This window comes from Mustela putorius, unplaced genomic scaffold, assembly GCF_011764305.1.
Source record: "Mustela putorius furo isolate JIRA1106 unplaced genomic scaffold, ASM1176430v1.1 tig00003987_pilon_pilon_pilon, whole genome shotgun sequence".
Taxonomy (NCBI): Eukaryota; Metazoa; Chordata; class Mammalia; order Carnivora; family Mustelidae; genus Mustela; species Mustela putorius.
The window spans coordinates 2,784,000-2,799,857 of record NW_025422126.1 but is presented as its reverse complement, the minus strand read 5'-3'; the positions used below and the strand labels follow the sequence as shown (position 1 = coordinate 2,799,857).

Sequence of the window (15,858 nt, the reverse complement as noted above, 5' to 3'; positions counted from 1 at the left end):
GAAGCCTATTGTCTCCTGTCCCCTTTTACAGGAAACAAAAGGCTCCCAGTCTCTGGGGAGCCTTAGCCCATACCCATCCCCTGCCCAACCCCCACTGCCTAGCACACAGGGAGGAGCCAGGGCCACTGGAGACAGGAGGTTTTATTGATGCTGATGGGGGTAGGAAAGCCCCCCAGGAGCCTGGGGAAGTGGGGGCTGAGTCAGTCAGCAGATGCATAAGGCCTGGGCACAGGGGGGTAGGTTAGGGCACATTCATCTTCTCAGGATTCTGTGGCTCCTTCTTTGGGGAAGGGAGAGAGCATTTTGAGGGGGGAGCAATTCAAAGAGCAGCAAGGGAGAGGTTAGGGACAGCTGAGGGCTCCTAACCTGAGAGAAGGCACCACAATAGGCAGCAACATCTGTGTGGAAAGCTGGATCAACTGGTCAGTAGGGGAGACGGGGGAGGGGCACCCGGGTTGGCTTCTTGGAGAGGGGTCTGACCTTGGCCTGGGTGAGCTCTCAGAAATACCTGGTGTTCCCAAGCAGAGTGGGGCAGGGCCCAGAGCCCCCTTCCCTATGGGCCTCATTTAGGAGAAACAGGCATTCAGAGAAAAGGGCATTCAGGGACCCCCCTGGCAAGGGGTGCCAGAATTAGTCCTTAAGGCACAGCTGGGGGCAGACAAGGCGCCAAGGCACAACTGGTGGGGGGGCAGGGGCAGCCTCCAAGCCAAGTGCCAGGGTCACAAGAGGACACAGGACCGCCCACGCTTGATGGGTGTGGGGTTGAGCACGGCCCGGACAGCCTCAGCAAACACTTCCTTGACGCCGTCCTGCTGTAGGGCCGAGCACTCGAGGTAGCGCACAGCATGGATCTGCTTGGCCAGGGCCTGGCCCTGCTGCGGTGTGATGGGCGCCTGGCCCTGCTCCTTAAGGCGCCGGAGGGTGTCAGGCTGCGCTCTCAGGTCCTTCTTGGTGCCCACCAGCAGGATGGGCACATCAGGGCAGTGGTGGCACACCTCTGGGTGCCACTTGTGCCGCACGTTCTCGTAGGAGGGCGGACTGGCAATGGAGAAACAGATGACAAAGACGTTGGTCTGAGGGTAGGAGAGCGTGCGCAGCCGGTCGTACTCCTCCTGGCCCGCTGTGTCCCACAGGTTTAGGTTCACTGTGCGCCCGTCCACAGCGCTCTGGGCGCTGTAGTTGTCGAACACCGTGGGGATGTACTCCTTGGGGAAGGCGTTAGTTGTGTAGCAGATGAGCAGGCACGTCTTGCCCACAGCCCCATCGCCCACCACCACACACTTGATGCTCTGCATCGTGGGCGCAGCTGCTACAATGGAGGCAAGGCCTCCTTCCCCTTCCGGGCCCCTCCGGGTGCAGTGACCTACAGGCAGATCACAGGGACACACATGGTTAGGGAGGCCTCTAGCCGCTGGGGAGAAAGAAGGGAACACGTGGAGGGAAACCAGCCCCTGTTCTCTCAACCTGACACCGTTCTGCAATCCCGTGAAGACAGATCTCTGAGACAGAGACAATGAGAGCGAGGCCTGGAGAACAAGCCACGATGCTCAGGTGTAGGGAGGACGGCAGTATAAGGTGTAATGTATTATGTAAAGCAAGTAAGTTCTGGTACCAGACCCAATAAGGTCTGATCCTGTTTTTTCTATCTGCTGCCCGTGTGACCCTGGACCAAAGACTTAACCTCTGCATGCCTCTGTATTCTTACTTGGAAAATGAGGAAAAAATGCTACCCTACCTCACTGGGTCGTTGTAAGGCTTATGTAAATGGGCACATCAAAGGCATTTAGAACAGTACCTTGGATCATAATAAGTATTTGGTTAAGTATTAGCTACATTTTTCCCTCCAGGCAGTACAGACACAAAAAGTGAGGTACGGAAGTAGGGGGTCTACCAGATCCTCTACCAGATAGGGACCCCTCCCACTGAGTAGACTGGAGAGGGGTTCTGGCTCATAGCCACTGTCCCAGGTCACTCTGAGATGCAGCCATGGGTAGAGATGCTACCAACTCAGGGCCCACCCTGCCCAGCACACTGATGTTTTAACCCCAAATCTGACATCTTGGCTACTGAGTGCAAACCAAAAGGCACAGTGAGAAATCTGCTGAGTAAGGAGCAAAAGTCTCTAGACAGCTGCCCTATCTCAATCCAGGGTGCTTGAGGGATGGGGAGAAAGCGGGAGAGCTGATCTCGTAACTCTCATAAGCACAGTAAACCCTATCTGGCAACTTGGTGCAAGAGAATACTGGGGGTTGAGCCAGGGCTGGGATTTGGTCTGGAATCTGGTATGTAATGATTAATGAGGCAAAGGCTCTGGCTCCCAGATATCAGCGTCTTCTCTCAAAGCCCTTGGTAGGGTAGGGTAGATCCTCCAAGCCCAGCCAAGAGGGATGGGCAGGAGAGGAAAACAAATGTTTGATTTGCCCCTTCATGTTCCGTCCTTTTCCTTAGATCATAGCATGTGCCTCTGAAAAATTTCAGAACCTTCCAGACTCTTGGATAGAGAACACAGTGCCATTAAAACACTATCACTGACAATCCATGCTTAAGTCAGACTGGCCAGGGATTGTAATCATAGTTCCACCAACCAGTCATGTTTGATCTTGGGCAATATACTTAAGTTTCCTGAGTCTCCAGTTTCTTTCTCTTCTGTAAAATGGGAATCATCTTGCCTATTGTGTTAGAATTGCCAAGAGTATGAACAAACATGAAGAAAGTGTTTGGCATGAGGTGTGGCACATAGGAAGTGCCAAATAAACAGGCTGCTGTCATTATTAGTGGGGGAAGTACAAGAGAAGTCCCAGCTCCACGCCATCGCCCTGATCCCTTCTACAGTTCACAGGGCTTTGGGGTGAGGAACTGCTCTTCTGAGTTCTGGAACAGAGCAGAGCTTCCGGAAACCCTGTGATTATTTATACTGGTGTGGCAAGATTCCTCCTCTCATTGGCTATTTCCTCTCAGCCACGGGGGACTTTTTCTGGCCAGTATGTGACTTCCTTTCCCCGACTCTCTCCCACAACCAGATCCCTACTCCCTGGGAGGGAACAGCCCTGTTTTAGACACACAGGATCTCTAAGTGTCCCTCTTTCCACCAAGCACCAGCACCGCTCTCCCATTTCCCCCATTCTACTGTATACAAACTATACTCTGGTCTGAGAACCCCATACCCTCCAGCTGGACCTCTCAATCACTGGTTCAAAAGCCTCAAAAGTCAAATGGAGGGAGGAGGAAGAATTCCCCCATTGGAAATAGAAACAGAAATTCTGGGGGCAGGGATCTGCACAGGACCCAGGGATGGCCCCAGCTCCCTCCCAGGTCTCTACTTCCCCTGGGACCAGAGTGGAAGGAAACGGTTTCATCCTGTAAGGTTGCCTCTCTGGGCATTAAAAATACTTCCATCTTGGATAGACAACGTTGGGAACAGGTCTGGGAAGGAAATAAAGGTACTCTGGGGAAGTGGAGAGAACCTCAGACTGGAAGACAAGAGACCTAACCTAAGTCTGAGCCCCAGCTTTGCTCTGTTGCTGATTCACTGTAACCAAGCATAAGGTACATATTGTCTGTGGGCCTCAGTTTCCCAGTCCATGAAATGGGGAGAAAAATGCCTGTAACAAGGGTACTAGATAGAGGAAATGAGACATCAAGAGCCCTGGGAGTAAAGGATAGGATGATGGGGGCAGAAAACCCCCCAGGTGGGGGTGGGAGGGCTGAGTCAGGAAATGCACAAGGCCTGGGCACACTGGGGCAAGTTGGGGCACACTCATTCTCAGGGTTCTGTGACTCCGTCCCTGGGGAAAGGAGCAACCAGGTTTTTTGGGGAAAAGGGCCATTACTTGTGTCCACAGGGTTAATTGGGAGACAGTGGCATTTTTGAGAGGATTCCTGGGCTTGTAAATCTTCAGTTTCACACAGAGCAGGGGAGTGGGTGTGGCAGTGTGACCGGGAGCTCTTCCCCTACAAGCCCCACACTGGGCCAGCCCAGGCAGGAAGGCAAGGAGGGAACTCTGGCCGCAGTCATAAGGCCCAAGAGACTGGAAGTAGAGCAGGCTCCAGGCAGCTCTCTAGGGAGGGGTTATCAACCAGCAATCAGCCTTCAACGAAGCTGGGAGGGACAGGGTCGCTTCCGGGCTGGCAAGGGAACAGGGACTGACACCGGAAAAGGAACATGAGTGAGGTAGTGTCCAGAAACAGGGCAAAGCAGCAGCAGTGTGGTATAGAGCCAGGAGCACTAGATCCCTGAATCTGACCTCTGGGGCTCACCTGCTGACTCCACCCCTTGATCAGAAACCCTCACAAGGTACAACCTTTCCTAGGTCACGTGATGTTGTTATTTGACCCTTATGACTACCTACTGGTAATATTCCTAATTTACAGATCAGGAAGCAAACCCAGGGCAGTTAAAGTAACCCAACATCACACAGCTAGTTACCCTGGAAGCCAGGACATAAACCCCAGTTTTGTGATACAAAGCCCCGTGTCTTCCTCAATGTGTCACATAACCTCCAAGTTACCCCTTACCAGCTGTCTTAGAGACCTTAAACAAGTCAGTCACTTTCCTCCCTGGAGCCTCAGTTTCTTCATCTGTACAACAGGAATGAAAACACTTGCCCTCCCTGCCTCAAAGGGCAGCACTGAGGAACCCTGAGCACAGGAATAAGTGTGCTTTGTAAACTGGGAGGTGCTGTGCATACAAGAGTTACAAAAGCAATGCCTTTCATCCCAAAAGGCAGGAAGCACTAAGTATGTAAGGGTCTGAGTGGTGCCATCAGCCCAATTCTCCCCACTCAGGTCTAGCTCCGACTTCTAGCCTCTCTCCCAGGACAACTCTTTCCTCTGAAATGCTATGGCCTAAGCTGGGTCAAATAAGTTCCCACAGCTCATTTAAGGAGAGCGCATGCTAGGAAGTGAGGTCCAATCTGTGCCACATAAGAAGGGACAGTCAATGCTGCAGAGGCCCAACAAAGAGAGAAGCCTGGCCACGTGGAGTCTGGGATCATTTGTGACTTATTCACTAGGTGACTCTTTTTTTTTTTTTTTTAAAGGACTTATGTTTATGTAAGTTAATGTTTGCAAATCTCTTTAGTATCAGCCAAATTACAATGACTTATTCTGGCATTATATTCTGAACTTAGTTCAGATCCTGCCAGGTTCCTCAGCTTGACGTTCAGAGTTCTTCATAACCTGGTAGGGATTCTGGAGTCAGATAGACCTGGATTTAAATCCTAGCTCTGCCTCTTATGAGCTCAGTAACAGCACCAACCTTAACCTTAACAGGTTGCTAGAAGGATTAAGTGCAATGTATGTATCCAATGTATGTATCTACTTTGCAAATTAGAGTTTCCAGCTCCCTGATCCAGAGTGATCTCCACTTTCCCTTATAAACAAGCCAGGCTCATTCTTGCTTCTGAACTTTTTTTTTTTTTTAAAAGATTTTATTTATTTATTTGACAGAGAGAGATCACAAGTAGGCAGAGAGGCAGGCAGAGAGAGAGAGAGGAGGAAGCAGGCTCCCTGCTAAGCAGAGAGCCTGATGCGGGACTCGATCCCAGGACCCTGAGATCATGACCTGAGCCGAAGGCAGCGGCTTTAACCCACTGAGCCACCCAGGCGCCCCGCTTCTGAACTTTTCTTCTTGTTCTTCTGTATGTTGCTCCCCTCACCCCTCTCACATCTTCCTGCATCCAGGCCTAGCTTCAGTCTGACAGTCCCATGAGTCCACAGCGTGGCCACCTCCTTTAATCCTTCTTAGGCTCTGGAATTCTCCTCCAAAAGCCATACATAAGTTTCCTAGCTCGTGGATGCCACCCCCTCCCCCCAATACTGAAGCTTAAGCTTCTCTTGACTGCCCCCACAGAAAAGCTAAGCACAGTGTAAGCTAAGCACAGTGTGCGGCCACTGCGTTCTGATCTGCTTGCTTCTAAGCCCCATTGCTGAGATCTGGAGATATGCCTCAGATGCCCGGGATTGGACAATAACCCTACAGCCAAAAGCTTTGACTGAGATAGGCAAAAGTCTCTCCTCCCACTGCTAGCCTTCTGTGGCTCCTGAAAGAAGCACAGCTCATGGGGGGCTAATCCGGTCTGGGTGTGGTCTCTGGAGCCCAGAGTGCACCCTGTGGGACCTGGTCTTGGGGTGTGGCACAGGCAGGCCCAGAATGGGGGAGGGAAAGGAAGCAGCAAATTGCCTGATTGCCAGATCTTGGTGGCCGTTAGAGCAGGGGAAGTGTCCCAACTGGGAGTGGGGGAGGGGAGGAATGGGCTGTAAGAAATGGGGGAGTGTGGGAGCAATGGGAACTTACTGTAGCCTTCTAATCTGCCTCGCTGGCATGGAGCTCCCCTTCTATAGCGTTTCCCGAAACTCATTCTAACTACAGTCTGTCTGTGGGCATTCTGTTTCTGAGCTCGGGCCACACCACCCTGATCCTCCACATGCAGCCTCCACAAAACACATAAAACAACAGTATTTCCAGTCCCTGTGGGAATCCAGCATTGCTTCTCCATTTCCATCCTCCAACCTGTGCGGGCCTCTAACCTTGGTCCTCTACCTCCAGAGTCTGGTACTCTTGTCACTATCTCCATGGAAGTTTTTGTAAATCATCCAAATTCATAATGACTTATCCCATCCCAGGCCCGGTCCCCGTTTTCTCTCACAGGTACATTCTCTCTTGCATCACAGGGAGGCTGATCTGAATCTTATCTCTCGTCACTAGATTGGGAGGGTCTAGAGGGCAAGGTCCTGGCTGAATCTATCTCCCTCGGCTGAGCACAGCACACAGTGGCTGTCAGTGAATAAATGAATGAACTCAATCCATCCTGCATGTCTTCGTACATGGGAGTTCCTCTTCCTAGAATTCTGTTTCCCCAGCCTCAGAGCTTCCCAGTCCTCCAGGGTCCAGTTCTGTCCCCCCTCTTCTCCAGGACACCAAAGCAATCCCCTCTCCTGCCCTATCTTCCCCAGCACTGTCTGAACCATTTATTCACTGCACTGAACTAGATGCCTCATGAGGAGGGAAGTCTGTCCTGCTTACTTCTAGAAGCCCAGCAGAGAGCTGAGCAAAAGCTGCAGACAGATACACATCTCCTCCCCCATCAATCCAGATTGATTTGGGAACAAGGAAGAGCCTCCATACCCAGGAGACACGACAAGGGTAACCAACTTCCTCCTTCCTCTGTGGAGTACAGTTTAAGAGTAATGAACACACAGGCTAGATTGCTCTGTCCTCAGGTGGAAGGGTGAGAGGGGGGATGTAGGCACAGCTAGCCTGGAGGGATGAGGAAAATGGGTAGGAAAAGTCACCTGATAAGGCTAAGAACTGGTTAACACCAGAAGACCCTTGGTCAAAGATGAGGTAAGGGTCAGAGTTAGTATTGGATATGGCTTCAGAAATTCTTCAAGTCTGTTGGTCTCGAAGGACAGGTGGAGAGGTGATATGGAAAGGCTCAGAGGGGCTGCAGCTGGTTGCAGCTGGGCTAGGAGGAAGAAGCTAGGGGAGACATGAGGTCAGTGTGGGGCTGGGACCAGGCCAAGGGCTGAGTCTCTCTTGTTCTTCCCCTTCTCCCCATCAGAGAGAGCCTAGTTCCCAGCCTTAAAAAAAAGAAAGAATGTATGTGAAGAACTCTCCACTTCTTGCTCTCCTCCACCCTTCACCCCCTGCAGAGGATCCTACAGGCCAGTAAGTAGGGTCGGAGGCTAAGAGAGTGACTTTGACTCTACCTGGTAGGGATTAGGAGGAGAAGGAAACAAGACAGGTGTAGCTGGGAAGGCTTTGGGGGGCTGGGACCCTTTCACTAAGTCCCAGTCCCTTCCTTCTCTCACCATCCCAGGTCCTTGGGTGCTCCACAAAGGGTGAGCCCAGGGCCAGGGCAGCTCAGGCTGGAGGAGCGCTGGAGGAGCTAAGGAGGCAGGCCCTCCCCCACCAAGCAGCACAGAGGAAGGCTCCAACACTTGCTTCCTCCTCTCTTCCTCCTCCCCGCCTAACAGCCCCTCAGCAGTCCCGGGGCCCCATGAAAGGCCTGTGAAGTGGCACTTCCTTTGTCTTTGCTCTTTCACACGATGCTATACAGAAATGCCATCCTCCCAATCCTGCCTCCCCCACCTGAAAATACCCACAGAGAGACCCAGGGCCGCTCTATCCCTTCAGCCCCGCCCCAGGTCTGAGGGGGTTTCCACAAGGGAAAAACACATCAGGGAGGAAACTCCGGCACCGATTTTCCACTGTCAGTGGGGCAGGGCTGGAACAGGGCAGAGGGCACTCCCCCAACTTGCTGCCCCCTGGCATAATCCCCAGTGGTCTGCCTAATTCAACCTGTCAGAATCCTTGTGCTTTGGGGGAAAAGAGCCACAGGTCCCATCCCTGGACAGATCCTTAAGAGACTATGGAGGCCTGTCAGATCAAGGCTGGTGTGAGACAGAGGGCCCAGAGTGGGGGTGCTACTATGAGGAGATTCTTAGGGGACGGAGGAGTGTTAGAGCTCTCAGTATTCTCTATGCTCACTTGGAGGTATTAACAGGCAACTCCTTAACACTGGAACTCAGTGACAAGAGACAAAGTTGACCAAGGTTATACAGATTTGGGAGCAAATCTAGGACAAGGACCTGGGGCTCCTAACCTTCAGCCTGATGTCACTTCCACAAAGGAAAAGGTGAGGACTGTTACTCTGGGCCCATGTTTCTGGCCTCATTAAGGATGACCCAACAATGGTTTTATTCCTTCAGGAAATGGTCCAAAGGGATCAGGTTGATGCCTGAACCCTTTCTGCCTCCAAGTTCCCTGGCTCTCATGTCTAGCCAATACTAGGCTGCCCATGATCTAGAACTGACATTACTAGACAGAGAGCCACCCTTGCCTGCCCTAGCCGAGGAGCTCTTTCTATAAGCTCTAGCTCCTGGGGAGATGTCCTCTGCCCATGATATGAGGACAAAAGAGGAAGCTAGACACTAGACAGAAAAACCAATCTGTCCTGGGGAGGTGGCCCAGGCTTTGTCTTTGGTTTCCCTCCTCACAGACCCCTACTAGCCTCACCACTAATGGGTCTACACTGTATAGGGAGGCAGAGGTCTTCATTCTGTGCCCAGGCCCATCACCTTCTTCCCAGCTGCCCAGCTATCCCCATTCTAATTATCTTCCCAACTGTCTCACTATAGCAACAACTTCTCATATCGTCCTGCTATGACCTCCTAAAAGCTCGTATCAGCCACCTTATCCAACCTAACACATTTGGCCAGAAACAACTCTCCATATCCTAGATTCCCAACCAAGATCTGTGACAATCTCACATCAGTCATTTCTTCCTAAAATAAGTACTAGTTTAGTGGGTGGGGAGTCAGAAGTCCTGGATGGTTTTTAAATGAGCCATGATACTTAAAAATTTCTTTGCATGCACTCTGAGCTGAAATTTTTTACAGGTCGGGGATTTCCTCCAGGAGTGGAACCCACCTATACCTCTCAGAATCATAGTAGGAGATACAGGTGGGTGGAAGAAGGGACAATTCAAGGGAGAAGGACAACTGTGACAGGAGAAAAGACAGAATGAGGAACCAGATTAGCACTTAAATCTTTTTGTGCTTGGGAATCCCAAAAAGTTCCCCTCTACTTCTCTTCTCTTTTCTTTTTTTTCTAATAGAGAGAAATGAATACAGTAGACTTGAGGAGATGGAGCGGCAGGATCTCTCAGCATACTTCCCCAAGACTTGAGGAAGGAGCTTTAGAATGAGGATGGCAACTTACAGAGCCAGGCTGGACTGAAATAAAAATCTAGAGAAATTCCTAAAACAGAGGGACTTAGGCTCCTGGGAGAGAGGGGGAATATTAATGATGTCTGATGGCAGAGGGGTTAGCAGAGGGCTCCCTGGTCAACAAGACCCTGATGTAGCCCAGGGGGCACGTGGGTTCCCAGCCTGGGCAGGTCCTGTAAGGAAGCAGGGAAAAGGGAGCAGACACCTTTGCCTTACACCCCTCTTCTTTGCCTGTACTGGAATTAAAACAGTTAAGACCTAAGTTAGACCAGTAACATAGTCTTCCCTCCAAAATCCTGCCTTTGCCTTCTCCCTTTCCTTCCACCACACCAAGGTGACCCTCTCCCGCTCTCCCTAACAGGTGGTGTTGGAACCAGAAAGCACCGGAGTCAAGGCCCTTCAGATTCTCCCCCAGTCTCCATACCTAGCCTCTTGGTTAAGCATCCAAGGGTTTGGTGATTTTGATTTCCCACGGCCTCTCTCACCAGGCTTATTCTTGTGTCGCTCTACCCTGAGCACTACAGACTGCTTCCTCCTGCCTAACCACAACCTCACCCACTGCAGGTTCCCTTCATTCGGCTGGTTTCCCCTATTCTGGGCACTCTCGAGGCTAAGGACAGTTATTCTGTCTCCAGGAGATAGAGAAAGGTTTTCCAGCCCTTTAATCATGTTTATCACCGGGAGGCTGTAGCCTGTTTCTCTAAGGTAGGGAGATTTGAAAAGGCTCTCAAACTCCCCAAAGATCTGGACCCCAAAGCTGGAGATAAATGACTGAAAGGGAAAGAGACGGAGAGATGGAGAGGCCTGAGGGAAGGTGGAAGAAGCAAGAGAGTAGATATGCGTTTGGGAGCCAGAAGCTGGTAAGGGGAAGGGAAGGCAGAGGCTGAAGGTAACACAGGTGGACAGAGGAGCAGGTCAGGTGACAGGACGGGGCCTAGGCATGAATGTGTGTTTAGGTGAAAGACTACAGAGGATGCAAGAAGAGGGTGATGGACAGTCTGTGGATAGGGTCTGAAGAAGGAATGGAAGAAGAGAAATGAGAGTGTACAGAATTCAGGGACTAACGATGGGGGGCGGAGGCGGGAAACAGGGGGCTCCGAATCATTTCCCAAGGCCAGAGCCCCTGCTGCCTCCCCAGAAGCTCTATTCTCTCGTTCTCCTCAAAACAGTCCTGCTCTCTGTGATGCCATCTTGTCAGGGACCTCTGAATGAGAGTCATTTCACCTCTGGTCGTGGGACAAGACTAAGTCTTCTCCTTCCTCACTTTGCCCCCCAAAGAAGCAAGGGCAGGCCCAGGTCAGGTAGGCATAGAGATGTTTGCTAACTAAATACCTGTTGCTTCATTCCAGGGATGGAGAGGTTGGGCGTCAGAAAAACGGAATCCAGAGAGCGGGACTGGGGCTGGCGGGCCTCTCCGCTCCCTGCCCCCGCGCCCCCGCGCCCCCCCCCCCGCCTTGTATAGGACCTTGGACTGCAGCCTGCGAATGTGGGTCTGGATTGGCACCTATCTTCCAGGGAGGGAGCTCTTCCTCCGCAGTCTAGGGCTTCAGACACCACCTCCCTCCATACTCCCAAATGTCACAACTGCCGGAGTAGAGGGAGAGCGCCTTCTCCAGCCCAGAGGGTCCCCTTCCTTCACACACTTCGGAACCCCCCCCCCCCAACTTCTGAGGTCACCCCACTCGAGTCCCATCTCCCACTTCTGAGCTCTTCCACTTCAGAGACTTTTCTCTCGGAGCGGGAGACCCTCCCACCTCAGTGGTCCCTCGCGGCTCCGGGAGCCAGTGGAGCCTCGCCATCCTCCCTCGGTACAGAAACCCACCCTCCCAGAACCGCCGCCTGCTCGCAGTGGCCGGCTCCGCGCCCCGCCCGGCCGCGCCCGCCCAACTTGCAGTGAGCCGAGAAGCTCCCGCCCGCGGCCTCCCGCAAGCAAACTTCCCCGGCCGGTGCCGGCGCGCAGTCCCCGCCGGCCGGGATCCCCTCCCCCGGACCCTCAGTCCGCCGGCCCGCGCCGGGCCTCACCTGGTGCCCTCCCCGCCGCGGGGGAGCTGGGGGCGGCGGCAGCGGCTCGGGGCTCGAGAAGGAAGTGAGACCTGGAGGCCGGAGGAAGTGGGGGGGGGGGGCGGGCCGGCCGGGGCGGGGCGCGGGGGCGGGGCGCGGCCTGACCAGGAAGTGCGCGGGGCCTGGGGCCCCCGCCCGGGTCTCCACCCCCACCAACCCCCTGCCCGCTCCTTCCCTGCCCCTGGCCGGGTCCTGGGCTCGCCCGCAGCCCTCTGCCTCGGAGGCCCTTAAGTCAGTCCTCCTAAGATCAGACTGCCCCGTCTTCTCCTTGCCACCCCCACCGCAGTAGAGGCCCTAAGCCAGTTTAGTCCCCCTCCCCGTCTCTCGCCCCCACCAACCCCCGCGGGAAGATGCTGAGAACAGGCGCCCCAAGGTTGGGCGCCTCAATCAAGCCCGGGGATCGAGCGCTGGCCAAGGCTAGGGGTTGGCAAGAGTGGGTCCTGCTGGGGCAGTCCCCACCCCTGCCCCGAGCCCCAGGGGAGTGCGGAGTGGTGGTGATTCAGCAGTGGGAAGGCCCCAGACCCCTGGGGAGGGTGCGGAGACTGGGGGAAGGGGAGCTGGCGTCAGCACCCGGGGAAAGACAAGATCTGCAGAGGCGCCGGCGGAGCCGCGGGCCCCAAAAACAGGATGTCGTGTCGTCGTTCCGCAACCGGCTGCTCGGTGCGCCTGGGCTCTGGGGAGGGGGCGGGGCGGGCGCAGGACGTAGGGCTCCCCTCGCCCGCTCTTCTCGTCAGGGCGCGCAACTGCTTAGGGCTGCAGGGCCGCACCCAGGCCCGAGATCCTGCCGGCGCCCTGGGGACCAATGGGTGGACGGGCTCGTGGGCGCCCTCTGGTGCTTTTGCAGCCGGGGCTTGCTCGTGGAGCTCTGTGACTCCAGAATGGGTATCCTTCCATCGTTCAACATAAACTTTCTGAGCGCCTACCACGTGCCCAGCTCCGTGCTGGGTGCTGTGAAGGAAAACTGAAAGGCGTTTAAGACAGGCTCCCTTGTCTCCAAGAGGCTTTCCAGATAAAGAGGAAGAACAACTCCGAGAATAAATAGCTTAACCTTTAACCTCTCCTTCATCCTGTAGTTGTGGAGATAACATGAGAATGGATGTGAAAGGGCTGCTGTCCATGTCTGGCTCAAAGTAAACATTCAACAAATGCCTTTAAAAAGAAATCATGCTATAAGAACGAGTTTCCTAAACACAACATGTCTGCCCGCGTCCCTGGGTCTTTGCCGATTCTCTTACCCCTGTCTTTCCTTCTTTCCTGTGTTGGTCGCCAGGCGAAATCCACTCGGACTTTAACGATTTGGGCCTAATGGATTACTCCCTCCCAGGTTGCCATTACCCCTCCTCCCACGGCACACGTGCACACAGACCCCCCCCCACACACACCTCTGCCCTACAGTTGATAGTCTCTCCCAGTGCTGTCGAATGCAAATAATTTAAGTTATATATGTAGCTCAAAATATTTGAGCGATGACTTTTTTAAAAAGTAAAAAAAGAAACAGATAAAATTCACTTAAATGCTATATTTTACTTAGCCCAGTATATCCAAAAGATTATTCAACCTGTAACCAATATAAAAATTTTCGACTATAGAAACGAAGGGGATATTTTACATTCTTTTTTTCTACTAAGGCTTTGAAATCTGGTATGTCTTTTACACTCACAGTACATCTGAATTTTGGCTAGACATATCTCATCTGTGCTCAATAGGACATACAGCTAGTGGGTAAGGGATAGGACAATGAAGGAGAGAGTCATACCGGATTCAGGCTGGTGGGTGACTGAGTAGGTGAATTCATTTTCTACTAGCCTTCTGGGGAAGCTTATCCTGATCCTCCTAGGTGGAGTTTGGGTTTGTCTCCTCCCTCCCCATAGCACTTGGAACAGACTTCTCTCTGTGGAGGAGAGAGCAGGAAAGACAAAGGGAAAATCTGATTCCCTTCTGTACCCTACTAGGAGTACATGGCTGGTGCTTGGCATTTGATGATGAAGATAGGATTGTGAGTTTCCATAAAAGACAGGGTTCAGTGAAGGACTACATACTAAAACAGCTTCTATGAAGCCATTAAAAACTGTGTCCCAGAACAAAGGTTTTTGAGCTGAGTTCCCAGACTTCCCTTCCCAGAACTTGAAAGCAGGAAAATCGTGGGGCTCTGGCCTCCCTTCTTTTCAACTGGTTAGTTTGCTTTTACCTGATTTTTAGTTTAGTGTTCTGGATAAAGAGATTTAAAAAAATATATATGGTTATTTACTTGAGAGAGATTGAGAGCACGAGGGGGAAGGACAGAGGGAGAGGAACAGACAATCCCAAGCAGACTCTGCACTGAGCACAGAGCCTGAGATCATAACTCTAGTCTAGAGTGGAGGCCCCAACTGACTGCGCCACTCAGGAGCCCCAAGATCTTCTTTTTAAAAATTTTCCTGCAAAAAATACTTGAAAATCAATTTTATTTTATTTTAAGATTTTATTTATTTATTTGACAGAGAGAGATCACAGTAGGAGAGAGGAAGGGAAGAGATCACAGAGAGAGGAAGGGAAGCAGGCCCCCTGCTGAGCAGAGAGCCTGATGTGGGACTCGATCCCAGGACCCTGAGATCATGACCTGAGCCGAAGGCAGCGGCTTAACCACCTGAGCCACCCAGGCACCCCTGAAAATCAATTTTAGAAGCATAGTGGTGGGAATAGGGTACATACACATGATACGCAGTAGACCACAAGGCTGGATTGGCTGCCTAGGGTCAGACTGAATTTCCAGAGCCCTTGATAATGGGGATGCCTGGCCCTGGTTCAGCTTGCTTAGGTGTGAGAAACTGACTTGACTTTGAGGATTTCATGGTCTGGTGGGATAGGGGGCTGCTGCATATGAAGATACCAGAGGAAGCAGAAAGAGCCCTGGGTTCTTCAGAGGACCTGAAGTCTAGTCTTGGCTCAGTCAGTTGGCTACTGAGACTTTGCATTAGGCCTCATCCTTTTCTAGGTCTCAGACTCCTCCACTGGGAAGCAAGGGGTTAAGTCAGATGCTACCTTTGAGCTCTGACTTTCTATGATACACTCTTTAGAATAATAAAGTAATTAAGGCTTATGCGTGTAGCTCATTGCTCATAATGCTTTGATACCATTTAGGTCATCTTGCTTTGTGCTCTAATTGTATCTGTGCCTGATGTCTGTCTTCCCCACTGACTGTAAGTCCTTTGAGGTTGTGTCTGATTCATCTTTGTGTTCACCCACTGGGCCTGGCACAGGCAGGCCTGAGCACCCATTTGTCTTCAGCACACATCTGTGGAATAAAATTGAAGTAAAAAAGCACTGATCTGAGAAAAAAAGCAAAAAAGCACTGATCCGTGTAGAACCATTAGAGGCCAGGTGACTTAGAACCACTTTTAAGGCACAGATATAGGATGGGCCAGAAAGGCCACAGAAGTGGGAGACAGGTAATGGGGTGGGACACCCCAAATAGGTGGGACATTCTCAAATATCTGCAAAGGGTTCTTGGAAGAGGAAGATGCTTAGCTGGAATATAGGAAGAGGGCACAGGGTCCAAAGGGCTGTTTCTTCTTCCTACTCTCTCACTTGCTTTTCCCAAGTAGGTGAGCTCTTGGTAGATGGTTTATGTTTGTGCTCACAAGCAGCTGAGAAGCAAGGACACCAGCTGGGACATTCAGAAGAGAGACAATGTATGAAAGTACCTGGTTGGGGGGGGGGCAGGTAAAACAGAGAGATCATAGGTAGGTTCTGAAGCCAGACAGTCCAGGATTCAAATCCTAGTTGTACCACTTTCATCGTGGCCTTTGACAAGTCACATGAACTCTCGCATTCATTCCTTGAACTGTATTTATTGAAAACCTTCTCTGGGCTAGGTATAATGTCACATGCTAATGACGCAGTGGTGAAAACATAGATAAGTTCCTATTCTGATGTAACAGCAAGGGAGATAGATCTTAAACAGGTGATTATGTGCTGTAAGAGCATAGGAACCATTTAGTTCCATTTTAAAATGGGAATGACAATACTATGGGCTTTGTGGGATTGTGAGGATTCATGAAAGAATGCAAGTAGAATGCTTAGGAG

At 51.9% G+C, this 15,858-nt stretch overlaps 1 protein-coding gene across 1 annotated transcript; it reads right to left on the bottom strand.

The window, feature by feature from the left end:
- Positions 1-123: 123 nt before the first annotated feature.
- Positions 124-11,849, bottom strand: RHOG (ras homolog family member G). The gene is made up of 2 exons (XM_045071337.1): positions 11,755-11,849; positions 124-1,363 (listed from the first exon to the last, which is right to left on the bottom strand). Exon 2 carries the CDS (start codon positions 1,293-1,295, stop codon positions 720-722), a length of 576 nt encoding a protein of 191 aa, XP_044927272.1. The 5' UTR covers positions 1,296-1,363; positions 11,755-11,849; the 3' UTR covers positions 124-719.
- Between the last annotated feature and the right edge of the window lie 4,009 nt (positions 11,850-15,858).

What these genes read in the sequence shown, in the direction of transcription:
- RHOG (XM_045071337.1), bottom strand. Translation starts at nt 1,295, where the DNA reads ATGCAGAGCATCAAGTGTGTGGTGGTGGGCGATGGGGCTGTGGGCAAG.